Source organism: Phasianus colchicus, chromosome 3 (assembly GCF_987193195.1).
Source record: "Phasianus colchicus chromosome 3, bPhaCol1.hap1.1, whole genome shotgun sequence".
In the NCBI taxonomy this organism is placed as follows: Eukaryota; Metazoa; Chordata; class Aves; order Galliformes; family Phasianidae; genus Phasianus; species Phasianus colchicus.
The window spans coordinates 91155099-91179522 of record NC_143438.1 but is presented as its reverse complement, the minus strand read 5'-3'; the positions used below and the strand labels follow the sequence as shown (position 1 = coordinate 91179522).

Sequence of the window (24424 nt, the reverse complement as noted above, 5' to 3'; positions counted from 1 at the left end):
AGTGTATTTTCTTCCATCATTAATCTTGGCTTCAAGGGATTCAATCACCGAACCTCCTTCCAGTCCATAATAGGTCGTGGAAAATTTGGGTGCCAAACCATTTTGGAAATGATTTTGTATAGTAATTTCTGTGAATGAAGCTGAGGAGAAACTAATGATGAATGTGGCTTAAACTTGGAGAAATGCAGCTTATTAAAGAAACTTGTGCAGTGAAATCAGGATGCAGAAGGTGAGATCTGTGACTGTTTCATTAAGGCTGCAGGACAAAAATCTGTGGCTTGTGGTGGCTTCTGCTTTCAGAAGAAATTCCCATGTGACAAATGAGTGGTGGTAGCTGTGAACACAAAGCTTCACATTTTGTATTTAATATGATGAAAGCTTTGCCAAACCTTTGCTATTGCTTCAAAGGCTCTTTCCAATGCTAGCATTACTCTATAAATAGTTAATGGGCAGAGAAATGACTGTCAGCACCAGAACTGTTCCTCATTCCCCTGCGTAAATTATTAAGTACATTACATGAGCACATTTAGAATGAAACAATGTGCATTTACTGAAGGAAAAGCACGAGCAGTTTGTGTCCTGCTTACCTGTACAGTGTCTTTAAGTTTACTCTAAAAAGTGTTTCATTGCTATGTTTTAACCTAAGGTGTGCATCGAATGTGTGATATTGTAGAAACTGACTGAAATGTATCAGGTCTGATAAGCAAGAATAGCTTTTTTTTTTAATGTATTTTGTATTGGAGTGCCTGTCTGTGATGGCATTATTCTGTTATGCTGGGAGATTTAATGGGCTTTTGTAATGAATGGTAGCTGATCTAGCATTAAATGTTGAGGGTTTTGGTTTTAAGCTTAACCCTGAGCATGTGTCATTTAGGGCAATAACACAAAGGAATAGTATTCCTGGAAACTGAGTATTGCAGTGCTAGTTAATAGATACTAATACAAAGAAAGGCTGAGCTCAGCAGAGCAGAGTACAAAAGTGGCTCATTTCATTTGGAAAAGAAATTATTTATGTCATTATGTGCTCTGAAAGTGACAGAAAGCTGTCATTACTGCTGTCTCAAATCTGGGATGGCTGTTTTGGGGCTTGGGCTGTCAGTTCTTGGCTACATTTTCTTCTCAACTATTGTGACTAATTGTGTTATCTTACACTGAAAATTCTTACAGCCTAAAGCTTAAGACTGTGCTTCCAGGGTCTTGAAATGCAGTTCATGTGAAATTGCCAGTATGGAAAAAGTGTTCTAAACGGTAATAGAAACTGCTGATCCTGAGAAATCTCTGCGTGGTCGCTGAGAAGTCATTATCCCAAAAAGATTTAATGTTACGGAGTGAACTTTCATTACGAAGGAGTCAGTTTCCCAGTTGAAATTCAGCGTTGGTACCTGTCTGAGAGGAATGCGTGTAGGTAAAGAGGAGATTATGGAGACAGAGTTAGAAATCAAGCGTGAAATGTTAACGATAAGCTGGCCTTTAGGTATGTTTCTTCAAAGGAATTAAAGTATCAGTTGCTGACTCAATTCGGTGTGGAAGGAGATTGTCTTCCAAGGCTGAGCCTGAGATCAAAGGCAATCTCAAAACCTTCAAGATCTGGTGGGGGAGATGAAAACAAAGGGATGGATGAGCTTTTAGAGGCTGCCTATAATTCAAGCGAAAAAAAAAGGCTGCCTGGAAAAACTTGCGGATGGATGAGCCTCTTCAACATAAAAGCTGTTAATTTCAGCTCAGCTCACTGTCACCTTTATTCCTTATCTCTGTCCCAGGATGCTGAGGGTGAATTGCAGATCATATTCCTCCTTGAAGCTGACTTGTGCTGAGGAGGGGGCTGTTACACAGCTGACCTATGGACAACAACTGAACTTACAGTGGCTCCTGAACTAGTAAATTCTTAATTGAACACATTCTTTAGCCTTGGTAGTTTTGAAGATATACTGTCTTTAAGGTCATGGGAAGTTGGAATTCAGATTTCAATGTATAAAATGGAATGTATAAAACTGCGAATATTGTGCCTTCGAGACAAGTGCTGATTGCCCTATAAAACCTCCCCACCCATTGTTTTTTAGTTATTGACTAACTTTATGTCTACTAAAGAGTTGTGTAATGCTAATTTTACTGTCTGTTTTCTTAACCAAAAGCAGGTCAATGAAACTTTCATATCCTACATTGTGCTTCTCTTGCATAAAACACCTCTTGACCTTAAGTTTACACCAGCAGCAGTTTTTGGAAGTGCAGCCTTTTGTAAGAGGTTTGGATAAGGATTTATTTAAGGCATTAAAAGAAGGTGCTATGCAGTTCTCCAGGGTTTTGAAACATAGAGGCAGGAGCATGGGCTTTGATTTCCTATCAATGCAAATGCCAAGTAGTTTGTAGGTTGTGCAATAACTGTTACTTATGGAGCTTTTATTTTATATATATATATATAAATAAAACTGTCCTGTTATTGTTTTCTCTTAAAGGGTCCTTCAGAGGCACAAGTCTACCTAAAAACAGCCATATTTTGGTACTGTTTTCTCCCATTCTGAGTCTTAAATGAAAGCCCCCGATCTTCTGTGGGAGCATTAAAACAGAACTGGCTTATTTTTATTCCTTGCATAGAGTGTTTGCAGTGAAAATTCTGCATAAGAACACTTTGAACCTTCTCAAGTTTTCCTTTTGAGAGCTTTTGTAATCTGAAGGCAATGTGAGTAACAATATATCAGAGGGAACACTGACATCTGAGAGCTGTGGACAGAGAAAAATCATGATGTGCAAGACAAAGCAAATTGTATGACAATGCACACTGTCAGCACTTGTGAGGGGATGAAAATTTAAAAGCGATTCTTAATTTTGTTGCCATTTATGTTCTTCAAATCCATTTATTTTTCTGCAGAGATTGACGCTTCAGCCTGTGATATGTGGGAAGAGCTCAAGGCCTCCAGAAATAATCATCCCCCTAAGAAGGGAATGAATATCTCTTTTCTTCTGTAGCTGCTTCTATCTAATAGTAAATCCTTCCTGTTCAGCATGCTGCTTTCTCTTTACCTTCATTAGCCAAGGTTTAGGAGAGGTCAGGCTTTTTGAAGTGATATAGGAGTATCCTTTGACATCTGTCTTGTCTTTTACTAAGAGTGGAAACAGATCTCCTGTTTCTGTGTGTAGTGGAGCAAGGATGGGAGACGAGAAGCTGGGGCAGATTTAGGTCTTGTGAGCACGTGCTAAAGTCCATGGCTTTAAACATGACCCTTTATGAACCTTTCTTCATAATCTGTCTCCAACCCACGTGTGATGGCAGCCAAATTTGCTAAATCTCTCAGCTTTTAATACTCGTATCTAAACAGACTTCAGGACAGCAAGATGAAGCTTCAAATACACGTACAGTGCACACAGAACTTCCCTGTACTGTCCGAAAAGAATTTGACCCTCACCTATGACTTAGAGGTAACTCTGTAGTGATAATGGTGTAGTGATACTATGGTATGCAACACCATAGTGCTTCCTTGCTCTTTATTACCAGGTAATTGCAGGCGAGGCAGTTTTCCAATTGCCTTTTCCTTACTGTAGAAAGAAACCTTTCAACTTTTAGGATGAGTTCTGGTGGTGGAGACCTGTAAATGCAGAACTGAAATTTGTGCGCCTTGCTGTGCCAGGTCTCAAATTGAGGGTTTTCTATTGAATGTGGATTGTGAATCAAGTTATGAAAAGGGTGAAAAAGTACTCCTTAATGAACAGGAGTCTTTACTTTTCAAGGAAATAAAATTAAGGCCACTTCTGAAATGAAAAGAATGTCAACAGGCTGCTGCCAAATCACGTAATGCTTTAATAAAGCTTGCTTCAAGAGGATTGTCAAAGCTGCAACCCCTTAAGCTCAGTTCTCCTCTGAGTCTCCTGTGTGCTTGTTGCAATAGCATTTCTGCTGTGATGCACCCTCTGGGACTCTGTCTTAGTCATCCTCTTTTAACGAAACAACACTTGAGAAGGTTTCAGATATGCTTCCTGCAGGCTATTTTGCAAGAGAGTATTGGAAAGGTTTTGAGCTGCTGATTCAGTCTGATGATAAAATTTAATACAAGTCTATTTAATTAAACATGGAAAAATCGGGTCATAGATCTTATTTACATGGGTTTGGATAAATCCCCAATAGCTCCTGTCACTCTCTTGAGTAACAGTGGGTACAGGGCAGCACAGATGCATCTTTTTCCATAAATGCATAAACCAGGCAATGTGCTCTTAACATTTGGTGATCATCTGTTGGAGGTTTATGGTGGGGTTTTTGCCGGGTAGTAAATTCAGAGCATTACAACTGAATATGAGCTGCCTTTGTACAGAAATAAATTGGATTGAAAAGAGCTTATCAGACGAATAAGCCTTACTTGCCCCCAGTCAGAACAACCTAAAATTCTAAACTCTGGGGAAAAAAGAATAAGGTGAGGTCTTATAAGTGACTGTTATCACCATAGCATATCTCACCTGTTCTTACATACATTAAATCTTCAGACATATCTTCCATGCTGACCTCAAGGAGCCTTAAATAACGCGTGGCTATTTCCCCATGGAAGTGCTGCTTCCAGCACTGCAGTCAGAGAACAACAGAGTCAGTCTGGCTCTGCCCTCAGCATTGTCTTTGCCAAGTGTCCCATCGTGACGCAGTGCAATTTCTCTTAACGTGATGATAAATTTGGTGTGCCTTATGTTGAAATTACCTTAAACTTGGATTTCCATCCCCCGGATCCTGATTTCTTAGTCTCTCCCACTCAAGCAATAAAGAGAGCTGGATCATTTTCTATGTGTTTCCATGTATGGACTGTTTAAAAACATGAATTTCCTCCTTTTATCAGTTGTCCTGCCCTGTCAACAATGGTTTTTCAATAATTCAGTCTATCAGAACTAAGCACCTGCCCTCAGGATAACCTGCAAATTCCCAACGTATTCTGCTGGCTTTAAATGAGCTCTTGGTCAAAGGGGTATTTAATACCTCTTACAAATGTTTTGTCTGGATGCCTCTAGAAATTAATTTATTTTTTTTTTAGACAGCAGAGACTGAGCTTGTGTGCTTCAGAGTTTATGTAGTTGGCTAAAAAATTAAGTTTAAATTGCATATTGTAAAATCAGTGCTAAACATTGACGCTCTAGGATAAACCTTCAAGAATCTAAAGGCAGCAGAGTGCCTCTGGTATTCAGATAAATGATTGTTTACAGGCATGGAGTAGTTGTAGTGGATACGGTTGCAGCATTCCCTGTGTTTTCTTTGCCTGATTTGGAAAGCTGGGAGTAAGCTCTCACCACGCCAGGCATTTTCTGGCAAGGAGGAGTCATTACAGGCATACCTGCTGTCTTACACGGGCTGCATCAGGTGACCTGAAAATGATTGTTTATCGTACTGTGATGCAGATATGACAAATTATGTAGCGATGAGATGCCTCTGCAGCCTCAAAACATCTGATCTTGTCTTTTGTTCCAAGCTATAGCACAAATGAAGAGCAGATGTACTCTTTCTTTCTCCCTTTCTTTATTTTTTTCCATGGGAGTCAATGATAAAAGGTTGCTGGTTGTTGGCCTTCAGTGTCTGTTTCTCGCCTCTGTAGTTCTGCCTATTTGGAATGATGCCATCTTGGTGGGTCCTCCTGTAACTCGTGCATGGATTTCAGTGCCTTCTTTTGTAAGTTCAAACAGCAACACAAAGGTTACAAGCAGACTGATGTACAGCACGACTGCTTTTCACAGTGAGACAAATTTGCCTGGCTGTTTGGAAAAGAGTTCTGTGTTATCCCTACTGGGGTCTGATTCTCATCAATTGAGTATTTGGAAAGGAAATGTTTGCTGTCTTATTGGGGTGCTTCATCAAGATATATATATTTTTAGCTACAGTTTAGAGGACTATGAAAGTACTGCATCCAGGTCTGGGGCCCCCAGTACAGGAAGGACATGGAGCTCTTGGAGCAGCTTCAGAGGAGGGCACTAAGATGATCAGAGGGTTGGAGCATCTCTCCCATAAGGAAAGGTTGAGGGAACTGGGATTGTTTGGTTTGGAAAAGAGAAGGCTCTGGGGAAACATCACTGTGGCCTTCCAATATTTGAAAGGAGCATATAGGCAGGAGGGGGAATGGCTGTTCATGAGGGTGGATAGTGATAGGACAAGGGGGAATAGTTTTAAACTGCGACAGGGGAAGTTTAGGTTAGATATTAGGAGGAAGTTTTTCACACAGAAGGTGGTGACACACTGAACAGGTTGTTCAAGGAGGCTGTGGATGCCCCATCCCTGGAGCCATTCAAGGCCAGGCTGGATGTGGCTCTGGGCAGCCTGGTCTGGTGGTTGGTGACCCTGCACATAGCAGGGGGATTGAAACTAGATGATCACTGTGGTCCTTTTCAACCCAGCCCATTCTATGACTCTGAAATCAGCTGTGCATTTACATCTCTCTGGAACATGTGTATAACGTACTTCGGTTGCATTAATGTTCAAGCCAAAACATGTAATTTTATAGAAGGAGGTATTTCAGAAAGTTGGAGGCAGGCTTTATAAACACCAATGCTGTCTTTTTGATCAGACCCCATAAATTTAATCTGTTGCTTTCGGCAGTACTTTAACTAAAAGGGAGGCAGTTGGTGTGATGAGTAACCATAGAGAGGAGACCACTTTTGGGGGGCAGAAAAGCCCTCAGTTGGTTAAAAAGCTTTGTATGATAGTCCTGCTATTAGCATTTGTATGTGTAGAGCTTGTTAGGACCACTGGTGAAGGCTGTTTTCCTGGAGCAGGGATCTGAGCAAGTGGGGAACCAGGCCTCCAAACTGAAACCCGCAGTTCACTTGAAGCAAGTAGGCATAGCACTAATAGGATTTGTGTTTCACTCCATATAGCTACGTGAGGAATTAACCTCAATAAAGGCAACTGCATAGAGGAATGTAGTTCTCTTTAGGAGCTTAATGTGGTTTATTTTCAGAATTCCTCTTTTTTTTTTCTTCTTAAATGCACAGTGAATAACAGACGAGGAGAATCGATGCATATACTGATGTCTTAATTCAGCACCAGCTTTAAAATAGCAAAGAACTGAACAATGAGCAATGTTACTGTGCTGTGCTGACCTTTTAGCTGGTAGGGCTGCCCAGTAGCACAGTTGTGACAGAAACGATCGCTGGCAGAGCGTTTATTCCCACCATAAACAATCCAATAGTCCTAAAGACTTTAGAAAGGGCAGAGGGTTGATTTCGCAGCATAGAAATAATTAGCAGTACCCTTTTAGTAAGCCTATTATGGGGCTGCAGGCTTTTGGGGGGAGGCTTTGAGACTTAAGAAGGGGAGAAAAGGGCTTTGGGGCTGCATGACATGAATGGCCCAAGGTAGGATCAGCCCAACTCTCTTCCCCTCTGAGCAGCCTGGGTATTTCCAGCTGGAAAAATGTCTGCTAGAATATGAAGTTTGTACAAGATACCTGTCACGTGTGTTAGTTATTACATTTGCTCTGCTTCAGGTCAGCTGGGGTAACTCCAGAAGGAGCTGCCTGCCCTGTTTACTGACCCTCACAAGGACTATGCAAATGTGATCCCAGCTGAAATTTAGAGATCAACTGTCCAGTCAGTAATCCCTGGGTGCTCACATGGCATCTGCAGGGGCCCACAAGCCAAAAAGCACTGTCTTGAGTTGCTGTTTTTGTGTGATTTCCAAGCATGAACAAACCTAAAAACTGAAGGAGAAGAGGCTGATTTCTATCGATGTGCAAAGACAAGTTCCTTGTGTTTTACTGACACATACTGTGTTTACTACACTGTGTAACCTGAGCCTGGAAATGAGCTGTTTTCTTTGCTGCTTGCAATGCAAAGGCATGAATGGTGTGCTGATCATACTCTGCCTGGTTGCCTGCTTGACAAAAATACTTTTTTTTGCCTACCCTCAGATCTGTTTGTATGCACCAGTCACTTGTTTTGCAGCATCAACTGGAACCTTTCTGGTTTCCCAGGATTTGGAGGGTCAGTTGGGTAGAATTGGATGCTTCAGGAATAAACTTCTGCTATCTTGAATGAGAATTTAATATCCAGGTGATTCTTTCTAGTCCAGTGTTTCCTTTGTGAGCATAATATTTTCAAAGGTCACTTCAGTCTCCGTTGAGGTTTGGCTTGACGTGAAGGAAAAATAGGTGTTAGCACTGCTTTTTGGTTGGGCTTTGGTACAGCTATGTACGTAGATGATCATATCCCAGGGTATTAACGTGTTAATCACTGCAACAAAAGCTCCACTGTTGATAACAGGCTTATGAGTGGTTCTAAAAGATTTTATGTTGTGTATCTAAGTCTCTTGAGTTCGGGGATTTGAACTGAAGTGCCTTTGTTTATAAATTTGCCAATACTGTTGAAGCTGTGATGCAAAACCATCGAGCTTGGGATAAACTGGGATGCAGTATATCTTCAGGCAACACATGTCATTGTAATTGATGTCTAATCTTGCAGCGAACGGAGCGGCAAAGTGCTGCAGTGTTACGTAATGCACAGAGAAGTGGGGCATCACGTACAGCTCATGCATTTTAATTACAGCCCATAAAGGAGAGGAAGGATTAGTGTGACAAAACAATTAATTGATTGCTGCATTCATATATGGGTTTGCATACATCTTTGTTATACCTTTGGACCTGCTCTTCAATGGAGGGTTAATAGGAATTGTTCTTATTGCTGCTGGTTAAGCATGTTGGAAGTTGCTTGGGTTTTAATCTGTATTCCATTTCAGCTCGTTTAGCACTGTGATGCAAATTCACTGTTGGTGTCCAAGTGATATATTTCTGAATACTGGTTATTCTGAGGAAGACGTGATAAAAACAAGTTTCCTAAGAACCAAAAAAGATGGCCCAGGTAATCCAGAAAATCCCAATGAATTGGTTTCAGCAGTGGCTTTTTAGTATAATAAGATCGACAGCAGCAATTGATTCTTTGGTCTTTCTCTGAGCATATCATACATCTGGCCTTTCATTCCTTGTCTTCAGGAGTAGCTAACATTGTCAGCTGTGTCTTAATTATGTTGGTTACGAAAGTAGAAAGTTGGATTGTTACAAGGGTAGCAAGCTGGAAGTAATCTACCTGAATTACTACAGGTTTACAAACTTACAGATCAGTAGAGCTTTTAAAGCTTTACTTGGCAGTCTTTATAACCATGCTGAAAGGAAAACCATATTTTCCTGACTGCAGTTCAGTGCATGTGTTCTTTCTCTGATGCTTCAGAGCTCAGCTTTTCTCAGGATTTTGCTTCCCCTCTCCCCCTTTCACACATACCTTTGGCTCACTTCTCTTAACATATGCTTCTCTTTCCTGACACAGCACTGTAAAACTTTGCTGTGAAATAGAAATTGTCAGAGAAGTCATATAAACCTTTCTGCAACTTTGGCAGAATGGCTGCAGAGCCTAATGAAACACTGCTGACTCCCACAGTTGCCAAATAAGAGATGGGGAGTACAGTTGTAGGAGGCTGAGAAGCAGTAATTGAACTGAGACAGAAAATTGGAAAACTGGATGATGAAATCCTCTAAGAAGCCTGTCACTTGTTTCCTTAATCCCATCCTTCAGGTCTGTCATTTGACCCAACATGTTTGCTGCTTGCAGACTGTTGCATGGATAATACCAAAAGCTGTAACAAAAGGCAAAATAGCTTGGTCAGGAGGGGATATTACTCTTCTACAGCTTAAAAACATTCCAGGGCTGTACGTGAAGCCACACACTGATGCTTTGTACTGGAGAGCAAGAGCATCATTTCGTTGCCAGTTGGGCTGTTCAAATTGTTCTTTGGAAGTGGATGGCTCTTCTTCTCATCGTAGGCATGGCATGCAGCCAGTGGTATCAAGCAGAGCCTGCTGTCATCAGTGCCACATTTTTCAGAAGTGGTTTCTGCTGTCAAAGCACGACTCGTTTGCATCCAACTACTAAGGAGACTTAAGGTTTGAAGTCAAAGTTTTAAGAAAATGCTGTGTGCTTTTCCAGCATCTCTAAAGTAATTTGATCCTTCTAATGTTCCTATTAATTATTTATTCACTTATCTCTATGTAGATCCATAGATCCTTTTGTCTATAGCCTTGTCCTTTTGACACAGAGCAACTAAAGCAGCAATGCAGGTGCATTTTAAAAGCATGAAACTGTAAACTTTCGGACATCACAGAGGTGAAGACAGTGAGAGAGGAATGCAGACATCTCTCCAGCCCTCTCTCTTTGCTCCTCAAATTTTTCCAGATGCATTGAGAGCAGGCTGCAGGCAGTCCCTTTTGCTGATAGCTTTGGAGATCATTTTTTCTGTTTTGCTGTTGGATATCAGTTCCTCAAACTACTGTGTTTTTTATGTCCTCATAACATCCCTTTCAATTACTTGTTCTCTTGCTTGTCACTCCCTTCAAAGCTAATAACTCCATCCAAACAGTGGCGACATGCTTTATCCATTCACTCTCCTGGCCCACAGCTGATTCAAGCCGAGCAGACAGTCGTATCTTCATGGCCATGCTGAGCAATGCAGTGAGCCCAGCCGTCGTGCAGATATCCCTGCTGACAGGAGCTAAGCAGGAGGGGAAGGAGAGGATGGACTGCTAGCAACTGGGTGACAGTGTGCTCCAGAAAAGTATGTTCAGAATGCGGAGTGCACGTACTCCTGCCTATAAGATGTATATAATGTGCTGACAGCTTGTGAATGTTGCCAGCTAAGCAGAAAGGCTCATATTTGACAGGCGCAAAAGGAAATTCAGGATGTAAATTTTACCAGTGGGAAGACTTAAGCCACAGTTATGCTATTGCTCTATTTTATGGTCTGTTTATGGCAATGGGTCACTTCTGAGACCCTGAGCAAATACGAGATGCCTGAAGACTTGGTAGGCATTCAGGGAGAAAGCAAACAGCAATTAAAAACCTCAGGGTAGCAGTGTTGTTCTGAGTTCTCCCACCTGCATGCTTGCAATTGCAGTGAGCCCTGTGATCACACTATACTGTAATATCAGAGATGCAAACTGGGGAGGTTCTCGCTTCCCATATGACATCAGGCTGTGATTTCCAGTAGTACTTGAAAGCATTTCCTTCTTAAAAGCTCATTCTCCTGTTTTGGGAGACTGTTCATTGTGGCAGTAGGTACCAGGAGAAATGGCTGCTTTTTCCTAACTCTTCCCTGTTGCTTGGTTTCTTTCAGTCCAGAAGCCAGAAAGTTTCTCATAGGAGCTGCGACCTCAGTACGAGTGCTTGCTGCACAGCAGTGGAGTGCTGGGACCTCATGTATTGCTTTGAATACACTTTTTTTTGTCAGCACTGAGCCCCATGAAGCTGTAAGCCGTTTCAAGTTTTAAACTCAAGGAAAATAGCAAGAAGCAAAAAAATTTGTGATTAGATCCAGTTGTGACAGCTCTGTGTGGTAAATATTTAGGGAGCAGACATCTGGATGCATTTCTGAAATGGTTGCAGCCTCATTCTGAAATCCCTATTCCTCATACAGAGATCCCAATACTAAAAGTTCAGAGTTCACACTGTCTTCTGCATTTCTTGGGTTGGAACTGGATGATCTTTGAGGTCCCTTCCAATCCAAGCCATCTGGGATTCTTTCGTAACCAAATGGAGAGCAGATACTCAGAGGTTCTCAGATTGTCACAGCTTTTTGACGATTACTCATTTTACTTGCTACATTCTTTAAAAATAAGGTCTACATTTCAAACAGATCGATGTAAAAATATTTTTAGCAACATGTGGTGTTTTATACGGGAATGAAACTGCAGAATAAAAAGTGTTTGCAAGGCACGACAGCTTCTTGTGTAAGCTCAGAAATTTGTATGGTGTTTACTTTAAATGTACAAACAAGTCTCTAGGTGATGATTTCTGACGAATGAAAATAGGCACTTAGCATCCTATTCCCATATCAGATCTTATTGTTAAACTTATAAAGAACTATTTTTCCCCCAATAGAACTTATCAAAAAGAGGTTTTGAATAGAAACTGCTGCATGGGAGTTAATCTTTCTTCCATGTAACTCGTGACCTCACGCAGCCCTTAGACTGATGGTGACACAGTGAGCATTTCCTGTGAACTGTGAGCAGTGCTGGTCCCACTATTGTTGGGCACTTTTTTGTCTGGGAAAAAACAAACCCTTATTTACTAGAAGCCAGTGTCCTGTTTGTTTGTAGCTGGCTGGGAAATGCCATATTACAAGGGTCTCAGTGGCAGTCAACGCTGCTAACAGAAGCTGTTGTTGTGTTTTGCTCTTTTTCTCACTGATTTGTATGAGACTTCTGCGTCTGACTTGTGACCTGCTCCACATTCAGTTCATGGCACACAAATATTAACCTTGTTTATCCAGTATGGTTTTCTTCCTCAGTGTTTCCTCAGATTTGCCATCAACAGAACACTAAATAATAATGCTCCAGTTACTTTTCCTCCCTTTTTCTCCCAAGCTGATACATGGCAGTCCTCTGTTGGAGCTACTACCTGACAAGACAAGCACACTGGTGGAAAATTAAGGCTGTTTGTTTATTTTATCTTAAGTTGGTAATGGGATGCAGCTGCTTTGTCCTTCCAGTCCGCATGTGAGTCTCAGCAGCCTCCACTAACAGCGTTTGTTACACAGTACTGCTCTTAGCCATCCAAAATCAGTCCCAGCCTAGTTACAGCCTGTTCCAGGTGAGCACAGCAGCTCTCAGAGGTTGGGGCATTTTACATTCCTCTGTAAGAGGCTGTGGCAAGGCAGACTTTTGGATGCCAAGCTCACAGTGCAGAGCTGCCATAAAATCTAGTTCAAACTGCCCTCCATGCATCTATTCTGCACATCAGAGGCTGGATGCTACCGGGCTGCTGGCCTGGCACCTCACCTTAGCCAAGTTTATTTTAAGCAAGTGCTGCATCTAAGCCCTTGCCGCTAGATGGGGATATTGGAAGGAAGTTCTTGGTGTCAAAACATTCCCTTTATCTCTTTGTTTCTGCTCATTGTCGTCTTGTCCTGGCCTGGGTGCCTCCTAAGCTGTCTTCATACTGTAAAATATTGTATTAAATGATTGTGTAGCTAAAGCATAGCAGCATACATATACAGAGAAAGGAACCATTAGGATTAGATTGAAGCATTAGGGTTGGATTTCTCCATCCCTGTCTAGAGCTTTCTTACTTATATCAAAATGTGTAGCACTAAAGCAACCCAACTATTGAAATGATGCAAGTCCTGTAGTCTATTGATATGAAGCATGAATATTTTGAAGAATATCTACAAGGGGAATTCTCACCTCATGAAATAGTGTGGCTCTGTGCCTTGGAAAGCTCTTTCTTGGAAGCCCCATGGCAGAACATGGCTGTGAGCTTTACAGAAGTCTGGCTTCCCAGCAAACATCAGAGCAGATGACTGTGTCTTTATGAAGAGAGTAGGTTCTTCATGGCATGGAACATAATTCAAGCTTCTGCTTGATGCAGACCAGAGGTTTGATTCACTGGGTAGGCTACATCTTATCAATAGCACGTCTCAGCTTTAGTAGATAGCTACCCAAAGCTTGCTCTTGAAACTTATTCCTTTCCTCTTTATTTGGAGGAGCACTGAAAGTTCCTCCAGGATGGAATTTTAGGAATTCTTCTATTTTTCTTGGCATGGGGCTATTCTTGTATAGATTGTTATGTTGGCCTCTTTTTCTTAAATATGCATATTTTGGCAGCTAAAGTTCAATAAACAAATGCAAAGTGGTTTGTCTAAAGAAGGATCTCCAAATTTTACATACTTGATTAAGTATCCTTTTTTCCATAAAAGCTACTATACATCCCTAGCTCTATTTTGAAATCTGAGATTCCTATCTTTTGCAAGCCATTTTCAACGCAAATATTTGGATTTAGGCTTTGATTTATTATAGATGATGGGAAGATCACCCTTTTCAATCAGTGGAAATAAAACTTTCTCAAGTAAGCACTTCAGTCTCTCTCCTCTGACTCATACAGGGAAAGATAAGACTAAATGTAACAGAGGTTGAGTAGAAACCCTTTTTTCCTTTCATTTACTGATCTGTAAAATCAGACCAGAATGCAGGCCTTAACATGCTTTTGAGTTATTGCACATAAAGCTGACTTTGAAAGTACTGAAGTCAAAGTAATGCTAGCAGTAAAAATCACTGCGTTTTTTAATAATCTCAGGACATTTTTTATGCCAGCTGGTTAATTGTGTCCATAAAGCATGCCAAAAGGGCCTATCTTTCCCATTTAGAAATGTGCAGTTTTTACGGTTTGTAAATAGGTTTTAATTTGATGCAGAAGTAATTGTTTCAGATACATTAAGGTAATGATTCAAGAACTCTTTTTTGTTAAGATTTCCATCTAGAAGAGAAGTTAGTTTCCATCTAGCCATTGTGGTCTGGATACAAAGTGTGGCAGCAAGGACTGAGGGACAGTCATAGAAGCAAAGAATCCTTGGTGTTGGAAAGAACCTTTAAAGGCCATCTAATCCAACTCCCCTGCAATGCACAGGAACACCTACAGCTCCTGAGGTGTTCAGAGTCCCATCCAGCCTGACTCTGAATGTCTCCAGGGATGGGGATTCCTCCACCTCTCTGGGCAACTTGTGCTAGTGCTTCACAACAGACTACAAGCCCCTGTGCCCAAAGATATGCTCTCCTGTTACAGCTCCCTGCTGTACTAGCATTCCTTTTTGTTACAGCTTACACTCTACATTAAAACAGGAATAGGTCTTCCTTCTCAAAGCCTTTTGGCTAAGTTAGTTGTCTCAATTGCTGTTGGAGTATTAAAAAAAGAAGCCTCTTAATTGCATCCATTTTACTTACATTGACGTTTACTTCCAGTTGGTTAAACACAGTGTGTAGATTTCTTTAAAACAGACTTGCTGCAATGAGTTCTCACCACAGAATAGAAACCTCTGATGCGTAACTGCCTCTGAAAAGAATGGCCCTGCAGAAGCAAAAGGGGAAGAGCATTTATGCATTGATGTTTCTTCCATGTCATGCAAAAAAAATCATCCATCTTAAGTATATCATAACCTGCTCAGCATTTAATTTTACATGCTTTGAGCTAAATGCCTCCATTTTGCTACCGTTGATTTTCTTTGGAGCAAGCCAGCTTCTGTATGCCAGTGCAGATGTGCATAAGTGGCAGCATCCAGGAGCAGGTGAGGTTAAGCACACAGAGCCTGGCCCTGCTTGTTCTCTTGGGAAGGCTGTTGAGCTCAGTGAGGTTGAAGATGTTAAAATCACAGGGAGCTGGAGGTTTCCTCTGCATTTCTCTTTGGGTTGCTGACTTGCACCTGTGATTAGGATAGCACTTGTAAAAGAAGCCGGGTGGTGGAACTACGGTCAGGATCTGAAGGAACAGTGCAAGAACCATGGCTCATAGCTGAGGTGCTCCAGTCCCTTCATCATCTTTCTGTCCCTCCATTGCTCTCTCTCTGATATGTGCGTGTTCTTCTTGAACTGGAGGTGCAGAACTGGACACAGCACTCCAGACGCAGCCTCACCAGCAGTGAGTAGAGGGAAAGGATTCCTTCCCTTGGCCTGCGAGTGATACTTTGTGTGATACTTTGCCTGATGTGACCAAGGTGCCACCTGTATCAACACAGATTGTATTTCTTAGAGACCTAATACCTGCTACAAAAGAAGTCAAGCTGTGACTGCCAAGTGGAGTATTGGCCTCAGGTGCAGCCTCCAGCTGCCTTCAGACAGGGTTGACAGTCAAATCATATGCTTTCTTCATTCCCCATGGGAAAGGCAGGATGCTCAAGGATATATTTGGTCCAAAAGCAGATGCCAGGCAGGCTTGGAACATGCAAATCTCTCCCCATAACTCAGTGCCCATCAAGGCAGCATTGCTTGTTAGCTTGTGAGTAAGGCAAAGCTGAGTTAAATCATGTAGACTTTGGCCTTAGACTGGATTTTGAATCCCAATGGTGAAATTATTTTTTTATGGTAGCTTGTGGGAAGAAAAAAAAAGGAAACAAAGAAAGAAGAAAAAAAAAAAAAAGGCTTATTTTCTTGTAATATAATTACTGTATCACTACAGCCTTGGCAAAACCTGATTTATCTTGTGGGAGAAGTCAGCATCACTGGTCGGGATTTGATGACACTTTAAATAACAGGTGATTAGCCTTCCAAATTTACAGCCGAGGCTATTCTGGGCAGGGATTGGTATAATCCTGCCTGCTAAGGGATGGCTCAGCACACTGAATGGAAAGCACGAGGTGCAGGTTGATCTCACCAGCAAAGGTTGCAACCTATTACAGTCGCAGCATCCAGCTCAGAAGAATGCATCGTTTTCCTCTATAGGGCAAAGACACTGAGCTTTTCAGCCCTGGCATCGCGTGGATTGCCAGCAACTGATCGTTTTGTTTGTAATGCTTTGCTAAAGAGCGTGTCAGAGGGGCTACATGGCCTGTGCTGATAAACTGAGATGGGGACTGATGTCAGAGGACCACAGTGCGGCTCTTCTGGACCAGTCTGCCATCTGCAGGCCACTGCCTGCCATGGTGGAGTGGTGGAAAACAGCGCTTCGGGCTCTTCTCTTACCAGTCAGATGCTGTCCATCATCCTCAGCCCATTAAACCTTTAATAACTCGTTACAGGGGTGGTCTTAGATGCTCAGTACCACTATGATGTTCAGCTGCTGTTGAAGTTCAGCAAAAGTGCGATTTTTTTTGGACTGTAGTAATTATTGCAGATTAGTGATTACACTGTTAGATCACTCTTTTCAGTGTGATTTGAGTAGCTTAAATATATTATTGTTGAATTAAAGGCATGTAATACATGACCTGTGCTTTTCCCATCGATAAGAAATCTGAACTGAGTTGTTGTTTGTTGGGAAGAAAACATAAGTCAACGAATGATCAGTTCACAATTTTCAAAGGTATGATCAAATTCCCTGTGTAAAGTAAAACGTTTGGTGCGTACCACGTAACCATTAAATCCTTTTTGTCTTTGTTGTAGGTCTTCCTGAACAGTACTACAGCCTCACTTGGTTCCTTAGCCCAATCCTGGGCTTGATCTTCACTCCACTTATAGGTTCTGCTAGTGACCGCTGCACGCTGAGCTGGGGCCGCCGGCGGCCTTTCATCCTTGCTCTCTGCATCGGTGTCCTCTTTGGAGTTGCACTTTTCCTTAATGGCTCCGTTATAGGTAAATGATGAGGAAATGGTAGAATATATATCACCTGGTAACGTATCTGCGTTCAGATTTCTCTGTAAGAAGTGAATATTACAACCAGCAGCATCACCATACTGTGTTCTTTAATCTTTGCAACGCTGCACTTGAGCTAGCCATTTTAAATGCTTTTTACTTTCATTCAGAAGCTACAGTGCTGTGCTGAGTACACTGAGTATTGTGCAGTCGTAGCTGTGACTGTTAGCACGGCTTTATTCATACAATGGTTGCCAGCATAATGTTTGCAGTCGCTGAGACGAATTTCGTTGATCCTTGACATGGGAAAATTGTAGCAACCTGTTCACAGGGAAATGTTTCCTGTTGTGATCCGTTTTCCCTTTAATGCATATCTGACAACACATCCTGTTTCCAGCATTATTTCAAAAATTATCTTTTCACTTTTTCTTGTGCTTTTCTTAGACCCGGTATTGAAAAAGTCCAGAACACAGTTAATATTTGTTTATCAAAAACTATGTGGGAAAATAATTTTTCCTGAGCCCCCATCAAAGCTGGTAAAAATAGTTTTCCGTGAGCACGGTTTACTACAGAGCTTAATCTACAATCTAAGACTCTTTGTAAATGTAGTGTAAGAGAGGTGACAGCAAGTACCTTTGGGGAAATGTTTACATCATGATGCAAATGAAAGGAACTTAGCACCTAATAATATCCTCTTGGCTCTCTGCTTTTGGGAAAGCTACAGCTCTATTGTGAAAAGGTTGTACTAATTGAGGAAATGAGTGGAACATTACCTTAGCTCAGCATGTTAGTTTTCAAAGCCACGTTGAGATGACATACAGTGGCTTTAAATTTCTTTTGCTGTGGACAAACTGATGAGATAAATTCACCCAAGCCATAAGTATTAATTATTTGAATTGTGATCATCAGTTGTACTTTGGCACTGTGTCTCCAAAATTTGCTCCTCCTCTAGATGTACACATAATAATAGACTGCAGCCCTACTATAAGATTTAAATTACAATCATAGAATCATTTAGGTTGGAAAAGTCCTCCAAGGTCATCAAGTCCAACCATTATAATTGACCAGGAGCTCTTATTTCCACAACTCAGTTTCATATATTCTAGTACTATTTTTGTGCAATGCAATTTCTTTAAAGAAGGGAGCCTGGAGCAAACTCAGTTGAAATGAGGGCCATTCCATGGTCTTCTGCAGCCTATTCCATACTAGAAGATAAAGACCTGATGCTGGCATTCAATTCCTAGAAGCCACCTAGTCCTGTATGTAGAGCAGCTTCATAAAGAAACAATGTTAGCCTTACTGAAATGGTGGCTTGTATCACTTTTCAGAGAAAAAAGGCAGTGAATACTGTACACATCCCAGGAGTACAGCTATGTATAGGCATAGTCAATGCTCGTTCTCTGTACTGCACTGTTGAGATTTGCAAGAAATGAAAGCACTGACACTGCTGATGTTTCCTGCTGTAACTTTCAACCCAGCGTGGAACACAAAGACTTCTGTAGCATTCCAAGAACATGAGGCAATGAGGATTGGGTATGCAGGAATCATAGCAGTTCAGATTTAGGTGGGTTTTGTTAGTTTAGCCAGTTCATCTCTTTCCACAGTCATTTTCATCAATTGCCAGACTGATAAAATCATTACTGTACATGTAACAGGTAAATCTCTCTGATTCAAGTAATTCATGCTTTTGCCCATGATTAGTTTCATGAAAAATTCTCCAGCAGTGTACTACTGCTGCCTTTCTGAGCAGATAAAAAGTACTTCATCCCACATTATCCACAGAAGCTGACTGATGTCTTTTGCAGTGACCTATAAATACCTTTATGTTGTTTTACTCTTAAATGTTTTGGATATGAAAATAGTCTAGAAAATACAAATGCTTAAGAAAAGCAAAGGAGCTGAGGATATTAAATTGCACTTAATCCTGTTGTACTGCAACCATTATGTGCTAAGAGCTATGTCAGCTGTGCATTTACCTGTGTTTGTAATTGATAGATGAAGTTTGTCATTCTGCTCTTGGATGGTGGCTTGTCTATAAAACAGCCTTCAGCATATGGAGGAGAACACAAGGAATGTGAATTAATACTTGATACAATCAGAGCTTTAAGAGAGACTTTCAAAATAGCATTTTGAAAAATAAATATCAGCCTCAAAAATGCAAAAATATAATCTTCTGTTCCAGACCTTCCATAAAGTTGTGCCAGAGAGTTGAAATTGCCATTTATTCCCCAATAGAATGTTTCCCATAAGTGTGTTAGCCACTTTTCTTTTGAGGAGATTAACCTTGTCCTTAGCAGTTTTTGCTTTTAGACTCATGTGCTCAGATTCCTCACCTGTTTTTCCTCAGGTCTGGCTATTGGCGATGTCCCAGACAAGCAGCCCATCGGCATCGTCCTCACAGTGCTTGGTGTTGTGGTGTTGGACTTCTGTGCTGATGCAACAGAAGGGCCAATTCGGGCATACCTGTTGGACGTGGTGGACAGTGAAGAACAAGATATGGCCCTTAACATCCACGCCTTTTCAGCTGGTATGTAGTCAACTGATGTGTTGCTGGCTGGCAGCTGCCGTCTCTTCTTGATGCCCAAGTTGTGACTGAATTGATTTCTCACTGCTTATTTTTCATAATTTACCACTGCCACTTTCTTAGCAGTTTTGAAGCTCACAGTGTAACTGCCTTGGAGAAAATACCTGTATGAACCACTAGGCAAAGAATAGAAAAAATACTTATACAGTATAAAAGATAACTACAAAGAGCACATACCTTGTGGCCCAAAGCAACAGTATAGTTGTATTATAAACCTTTTCAATCACTTACTTAAAATTAGGTACTTGATGCTGTGTAGCCAAAATGATGGTGGAGGAGCCAAGGAGAAGGGGTGTGCTACTTAACCTTGTTTTTACTAGAAAGGCTGGTCAGGGCTGTGATGGTTGGGGGAAGCTTGGGATGCAGCAATCACAATATGGTGAGTTCAAGATCTTTTGTGGAAGGTGCAAAGCAATAAGTAAAATTGCTACCCTGGACTTCAGAGAGCCAACTTTAACTTCTTCAGAGATCTACTTGGGCTGTTCAGCCTGGAGAAGAGAAGGCTCAGAGATGACCTGATAGTGGCTTTTCTACATATGAAGCGGAGCTACAGGAAAAAAGGGGACAGACTCTTTAACAGGATCTGTGGTGATACAACAAGGGGAAATGGCTTCATGCTCAAGGAGGGCAGACTTACGTTATATATAAGGAAAAAATCTTTTACAATGAGGGTGATGAGGCACTGGAACAGATTGCCTAGTAATGTTGTTGATGCCCCACCCCTGGAGACTTTCAAGGCAAGGCTGGATAAAGGCAACCTGATGTAGCTGTCGTTTCCCTATTCACTGCAGGGGATTTTGACTAGATGGTCTTCAGAGGTCCCTTCCAACTCTAAGGATTCTATAGTTCTATGTCCCATGAGCTAGAGTGTTAGAAAGCAGGGGGCCCGTGAGAGCTAGTTGGTGCTTAAACACCACTTCTTCCAAGCTCAGGATGGGCCCCGATGGGATGCACCCACATGTGCTGAGGGAACTGACAGAAGTGATTGCAGAATCACTCTCTTATCATCTTTGAAAGGTCCTGGTAAATGGGAGAGGTGCCTGAAGACTGGGAGATATAGCTGCTGCCATTCCAGTCTTCAGAAAGGATAAGAAGGATCTGGGAAACTGCAGACTGGTCAGTTTCACCTCTGTCCCTGGAAGGGTGATAGAATAGCTTGTTCTGGAAGCCATCTCCAAGTGATTGGAAGAGAAGAAGGATATCAGGAGTAATCAGTGTGGATTCACAAGGGAAAATCATGCTTGACTAACCTGATAGCCCTCTGTGATGTCATCACTGGCTGGGTAGATGAGGGGAGGGAGAGCAGTGGATGTTATATACCTTGACTTCAGCAAGGCATTTGACCCTGTCTCCTACAACATCCTCGTTGTAAAATTCACCTCACCAAGCACTCATCTATCCCACATTTTCTGTGAGAGGGATTGAGAACTGGCCTACTGGCAGAGCTCAGAGGGTGGTCATCAGTGGTGCACTGTCTGGCCAGAGCCCTGTAACTAGCAGAGTTTCTCAGAGGTCAGTGCTGGGTTGGGTCTTATTCAACATCTTTATCAACAAGCTGGATGAAGGGATAGAGTCCAACCTCAGCAAATTTGGTGGTGACACAAAGCTGGGAGGAGTGGCTGACACGCCAGAAGGCTGTGCTACCATTCAGCAACACCTGGACAGACTGGAGAGTTGAGCAGGGAGGAACCTAATGAGGTTTAACAAGAACAAGTGAGTTTTGCACCAGAGGAGGAGTAACCAGAAGCATCGGTACGGGTTAGGGGATAACCTGCTGTAGAGGAGCTCTGCGGAGAAGGACCTGGTTGTTCTGGTGGACAAAAGGTTGGCTATGAGCCAGCAGAGTACCATTGTGGCCAAGAAGGCCAGTGGTATCCTGGGGTGCATTAAAAAAAGCATGGCCAGCAGGTCGAAGAGGGTTATCCTTCCCCTTTCCTCTGCCCCAGTGAGGCTACATTTAGACTACTGTGTCCAGTTCTGGGCACTTCAGTTCAAAAAAGACAGGCATCTCCTAGAAGGAATCCAGCAGGGGGCCACAAAGATGATAAACAATCTGGAGCATCTGCCATATAAGTAAAGTAGCTTGGGTCTGTTCAGCCTGGGGAAAAGAAGACGGAGAGGGGATCTGAGAAATGTTTATAAATATTTGAAGGGAGGTGGAAGATAAATGGATGAGGCCAGGCTCTTCTTGGTGGTGTGTTGTGATAGGACAAGGAGTAACAGCCTAAAACGTGTACATAGGAAGTTCGATACTGACATGTGAAATAACTTCTTTATGACTAGAGTCATGCAGCACTGGAACAGGCTGCCCAGAGAGGTTATGGTGTCTACTTCTATAGAGATATTCAAAACTTGTCTGGATGCCTACCTGTGAAAACTACTGTAGGGTACCTGCTTTAGTAGGGGAGTTGGATTCAGTGATCTCTTGAGGTCCCTTCCAACCCCTGCAATTCTGTGAAAATGGGATAGTCCCTGCTCTGAAGTTTATGCTGAACAGACAAAACTGAGTAGTGGGAAACTGGAGCAAATTCAGGTGGTGTCTCTTGTTAATCCCGATTCCTTCTTGTCAGAGGAGAAAGTAACAGCAGTGTAACCTGAAAGAGAATGTATCTTAATATATCTGTAAAGTGAAAATAGATTTAAATCCAGGTACTATACTTGTTAATGAGCCTTATATATGTAGAAATGAGAATAAGGCAGTAACTGACAGACAACTGAGTTACCGTTGTACCTTTCATTAGCAGTATGTGTTCATTTGTTGGGATTGTTTAGTATGGGATTGTTCAGTCTGGAGGAGACTCAGGAGACCATATTGCTCTCTACAACTCCCTGAAAGAAGGTTGTGGTGAGATAGGGTATCAGCCTCTTCTAAGGCATAACTAGCAATAGGACGAGATGGAATAGTATCAGGCTGTGCCACGGGAGATGCAGGTTGGATGTTAGGAAAAATTTCTTCTCTGAAAGGGTTGTCAGGTGCTGGAATGGGCAGCCCAGGGAGGTGGTGGAGTCACTGTCCCTGGAAGTGTTCAAGGAATGTTTAGATGTACTAAGGACGTGATTCAGCAGGGAAGTATTGGTGGTAGGTGGGTGGTTGGACTGGATGATCTTGGAGGCTTTTTCCAACCTTGGTGATTCTATGACTCAGAGACATCAATCTGAAGACATCTTCTGTAAACACAGTCCTGCTATATTTACCACTTTTCCCCGAACATATACACTTCAGGTGCCTCACATCCTTTGAGAATATGGGAGCAACTGCCTGCCTCCCATGCAGTAGCAGCCATACTGCTTCAAAAAACACAGCTTTGCACGAAAGCATCTTATTTTCTCTTCTGTGTATTTATGGATGCATGAAAACCCTGAGGGCACAGGACATCAGAAATTAGTCCTGAAACTCCCTCCCATGTGGCCCTGAGTTAGCATATATCAGCGTGTCACAAAGAAGACGTACTACTGAAGAAGTGAACTAATCTGTCATTTTCTTAACTTTTGAAACCAAAATCAAAGAAGCTTTCATTTAGATTTTGTTAAGGTTGTCTGGTGTAAGCAGCTCTCTTGTCAGATTGAGTGTGCTTTTTTGGTGATCGGAGGTTATTGCTTATTGACAAAACTCCTTTCTCTCTTGCACAGGTCTTGGAGGAGCAATCGGTTATATGTTAGGAGGACTGGACTGGACACAGACTTTCTTGGGTGGTATTTTTAAATCTCAAGAGCAAGTCCTTTTCTTCTTTGCAGCCATTATCTTCTCTGTGTCTGTTGCTCTCCACCTTTTTAGCATTGAAGAAGAGCAATATAACCCTCAGCAGGATAGGATTGATGAGGAAGGAGACACACTTTCTAGTGTCAAATTCAGTGGTAGTCTCCCCCCTCTGAATCGACTGAATGTAATTAGTGAGGAGGAGCCATACGGAGCCTCCATGTTCCACGATGAGGTTCAGTCAGAGCATGATCTCAATATGGAGTTCCTCGAGGTGAACATTGTAAGAAGCAAGAGTGACTCTGTTCTGCATATGCCCGATGCTACGTTGGAAATTGAATCAGAGCTGCTTTTTCTGCATGACATCGAACCTTCCATTTTTCAGGATGCTTCGTATCCAAACACTCCCCACAACACCAGCCAAGAGATCATGAAGTCCAAACTCAACCACCTGTCCGCTTTCCTCAGGGACAATGAGAAAGAGGAGGAAATGTTGCTTGATAATCGCTTAAATGAAGATAAAGTCCCAAATATGAATGGCTCCCTACCAAAAGAGTTCCTCAATGGACACGCTAGAATAGGCATGAAGCAATCCAGTACTTCAAACTCCATGCGGAGGCGGAGGCACATGTTCTACCGTCAGCCATCATACACCTTCTCATACTATGGCAAAATAGGCTCTCACCGCTATCGCTTTCGTCGGGCCAATGCCATCGTCTTGATAAAGTCCTCACGCAGCATGAATGACATCTATGACATGCAGAAGCGGCAGCGGCAGAGGTACAGACACAGGAATCAGAGTGGCACAACAAACTCGAGTGGAGACACAGAGAGCGAAGAGGGGGAAACTGAAACAACTGTCAGACTCTTGTGGTTGTCTATGCTAAAGATGCCGAAGGAGCTGCTGAGATTGTGCGTTTGTCACCTCTTAACTTGGTTTTCGATCATTGCTGAAGCTGTGTTCTATACAGATTTCATGGGTCAGGTCATCTTTCAGGGCGATCCAAAGGTGAGAGGACAGTTACCTTTAGCAAACCTGCTTACAGCTGCTCATGGCTGGGGTGTGCTCATTAAAAGAAAGTGGCTTTGCTT

At 42.1% G+C, this 24424-nt stretch overlaps 1 protein-coding gene across 9 annotated transcripts in view; it reads left to right on the top strand.

Annotated features, from left to right (window-relative positions):
* The window catches only part of SLC45A4 (solute carrier family 45 member 4), an 86592-nt gene that overhangs the window by 54710 nt on the left and 7458 nt on the right, over positions 1–24424 (top strand). For all 9 annotated transcript variants that reach the window (XM_090138061.1, XM_031591279.2, XM_090138059.1 and 6 more), the window contains 3 exons: positions 16863–17051; positions 19399–19578; positions 23266–24341. In XM_090138061.1, coding sequence (XP_089994187.1) covers positions 16863–17051; positions 19399–19578; positions 23266–24341 — 1445 coding nt within the window. The remainder of the gene's footprint in view (positions 1–16862; positions 17052–19398; positions 19579–23265; positions 24342–24424) is intronic.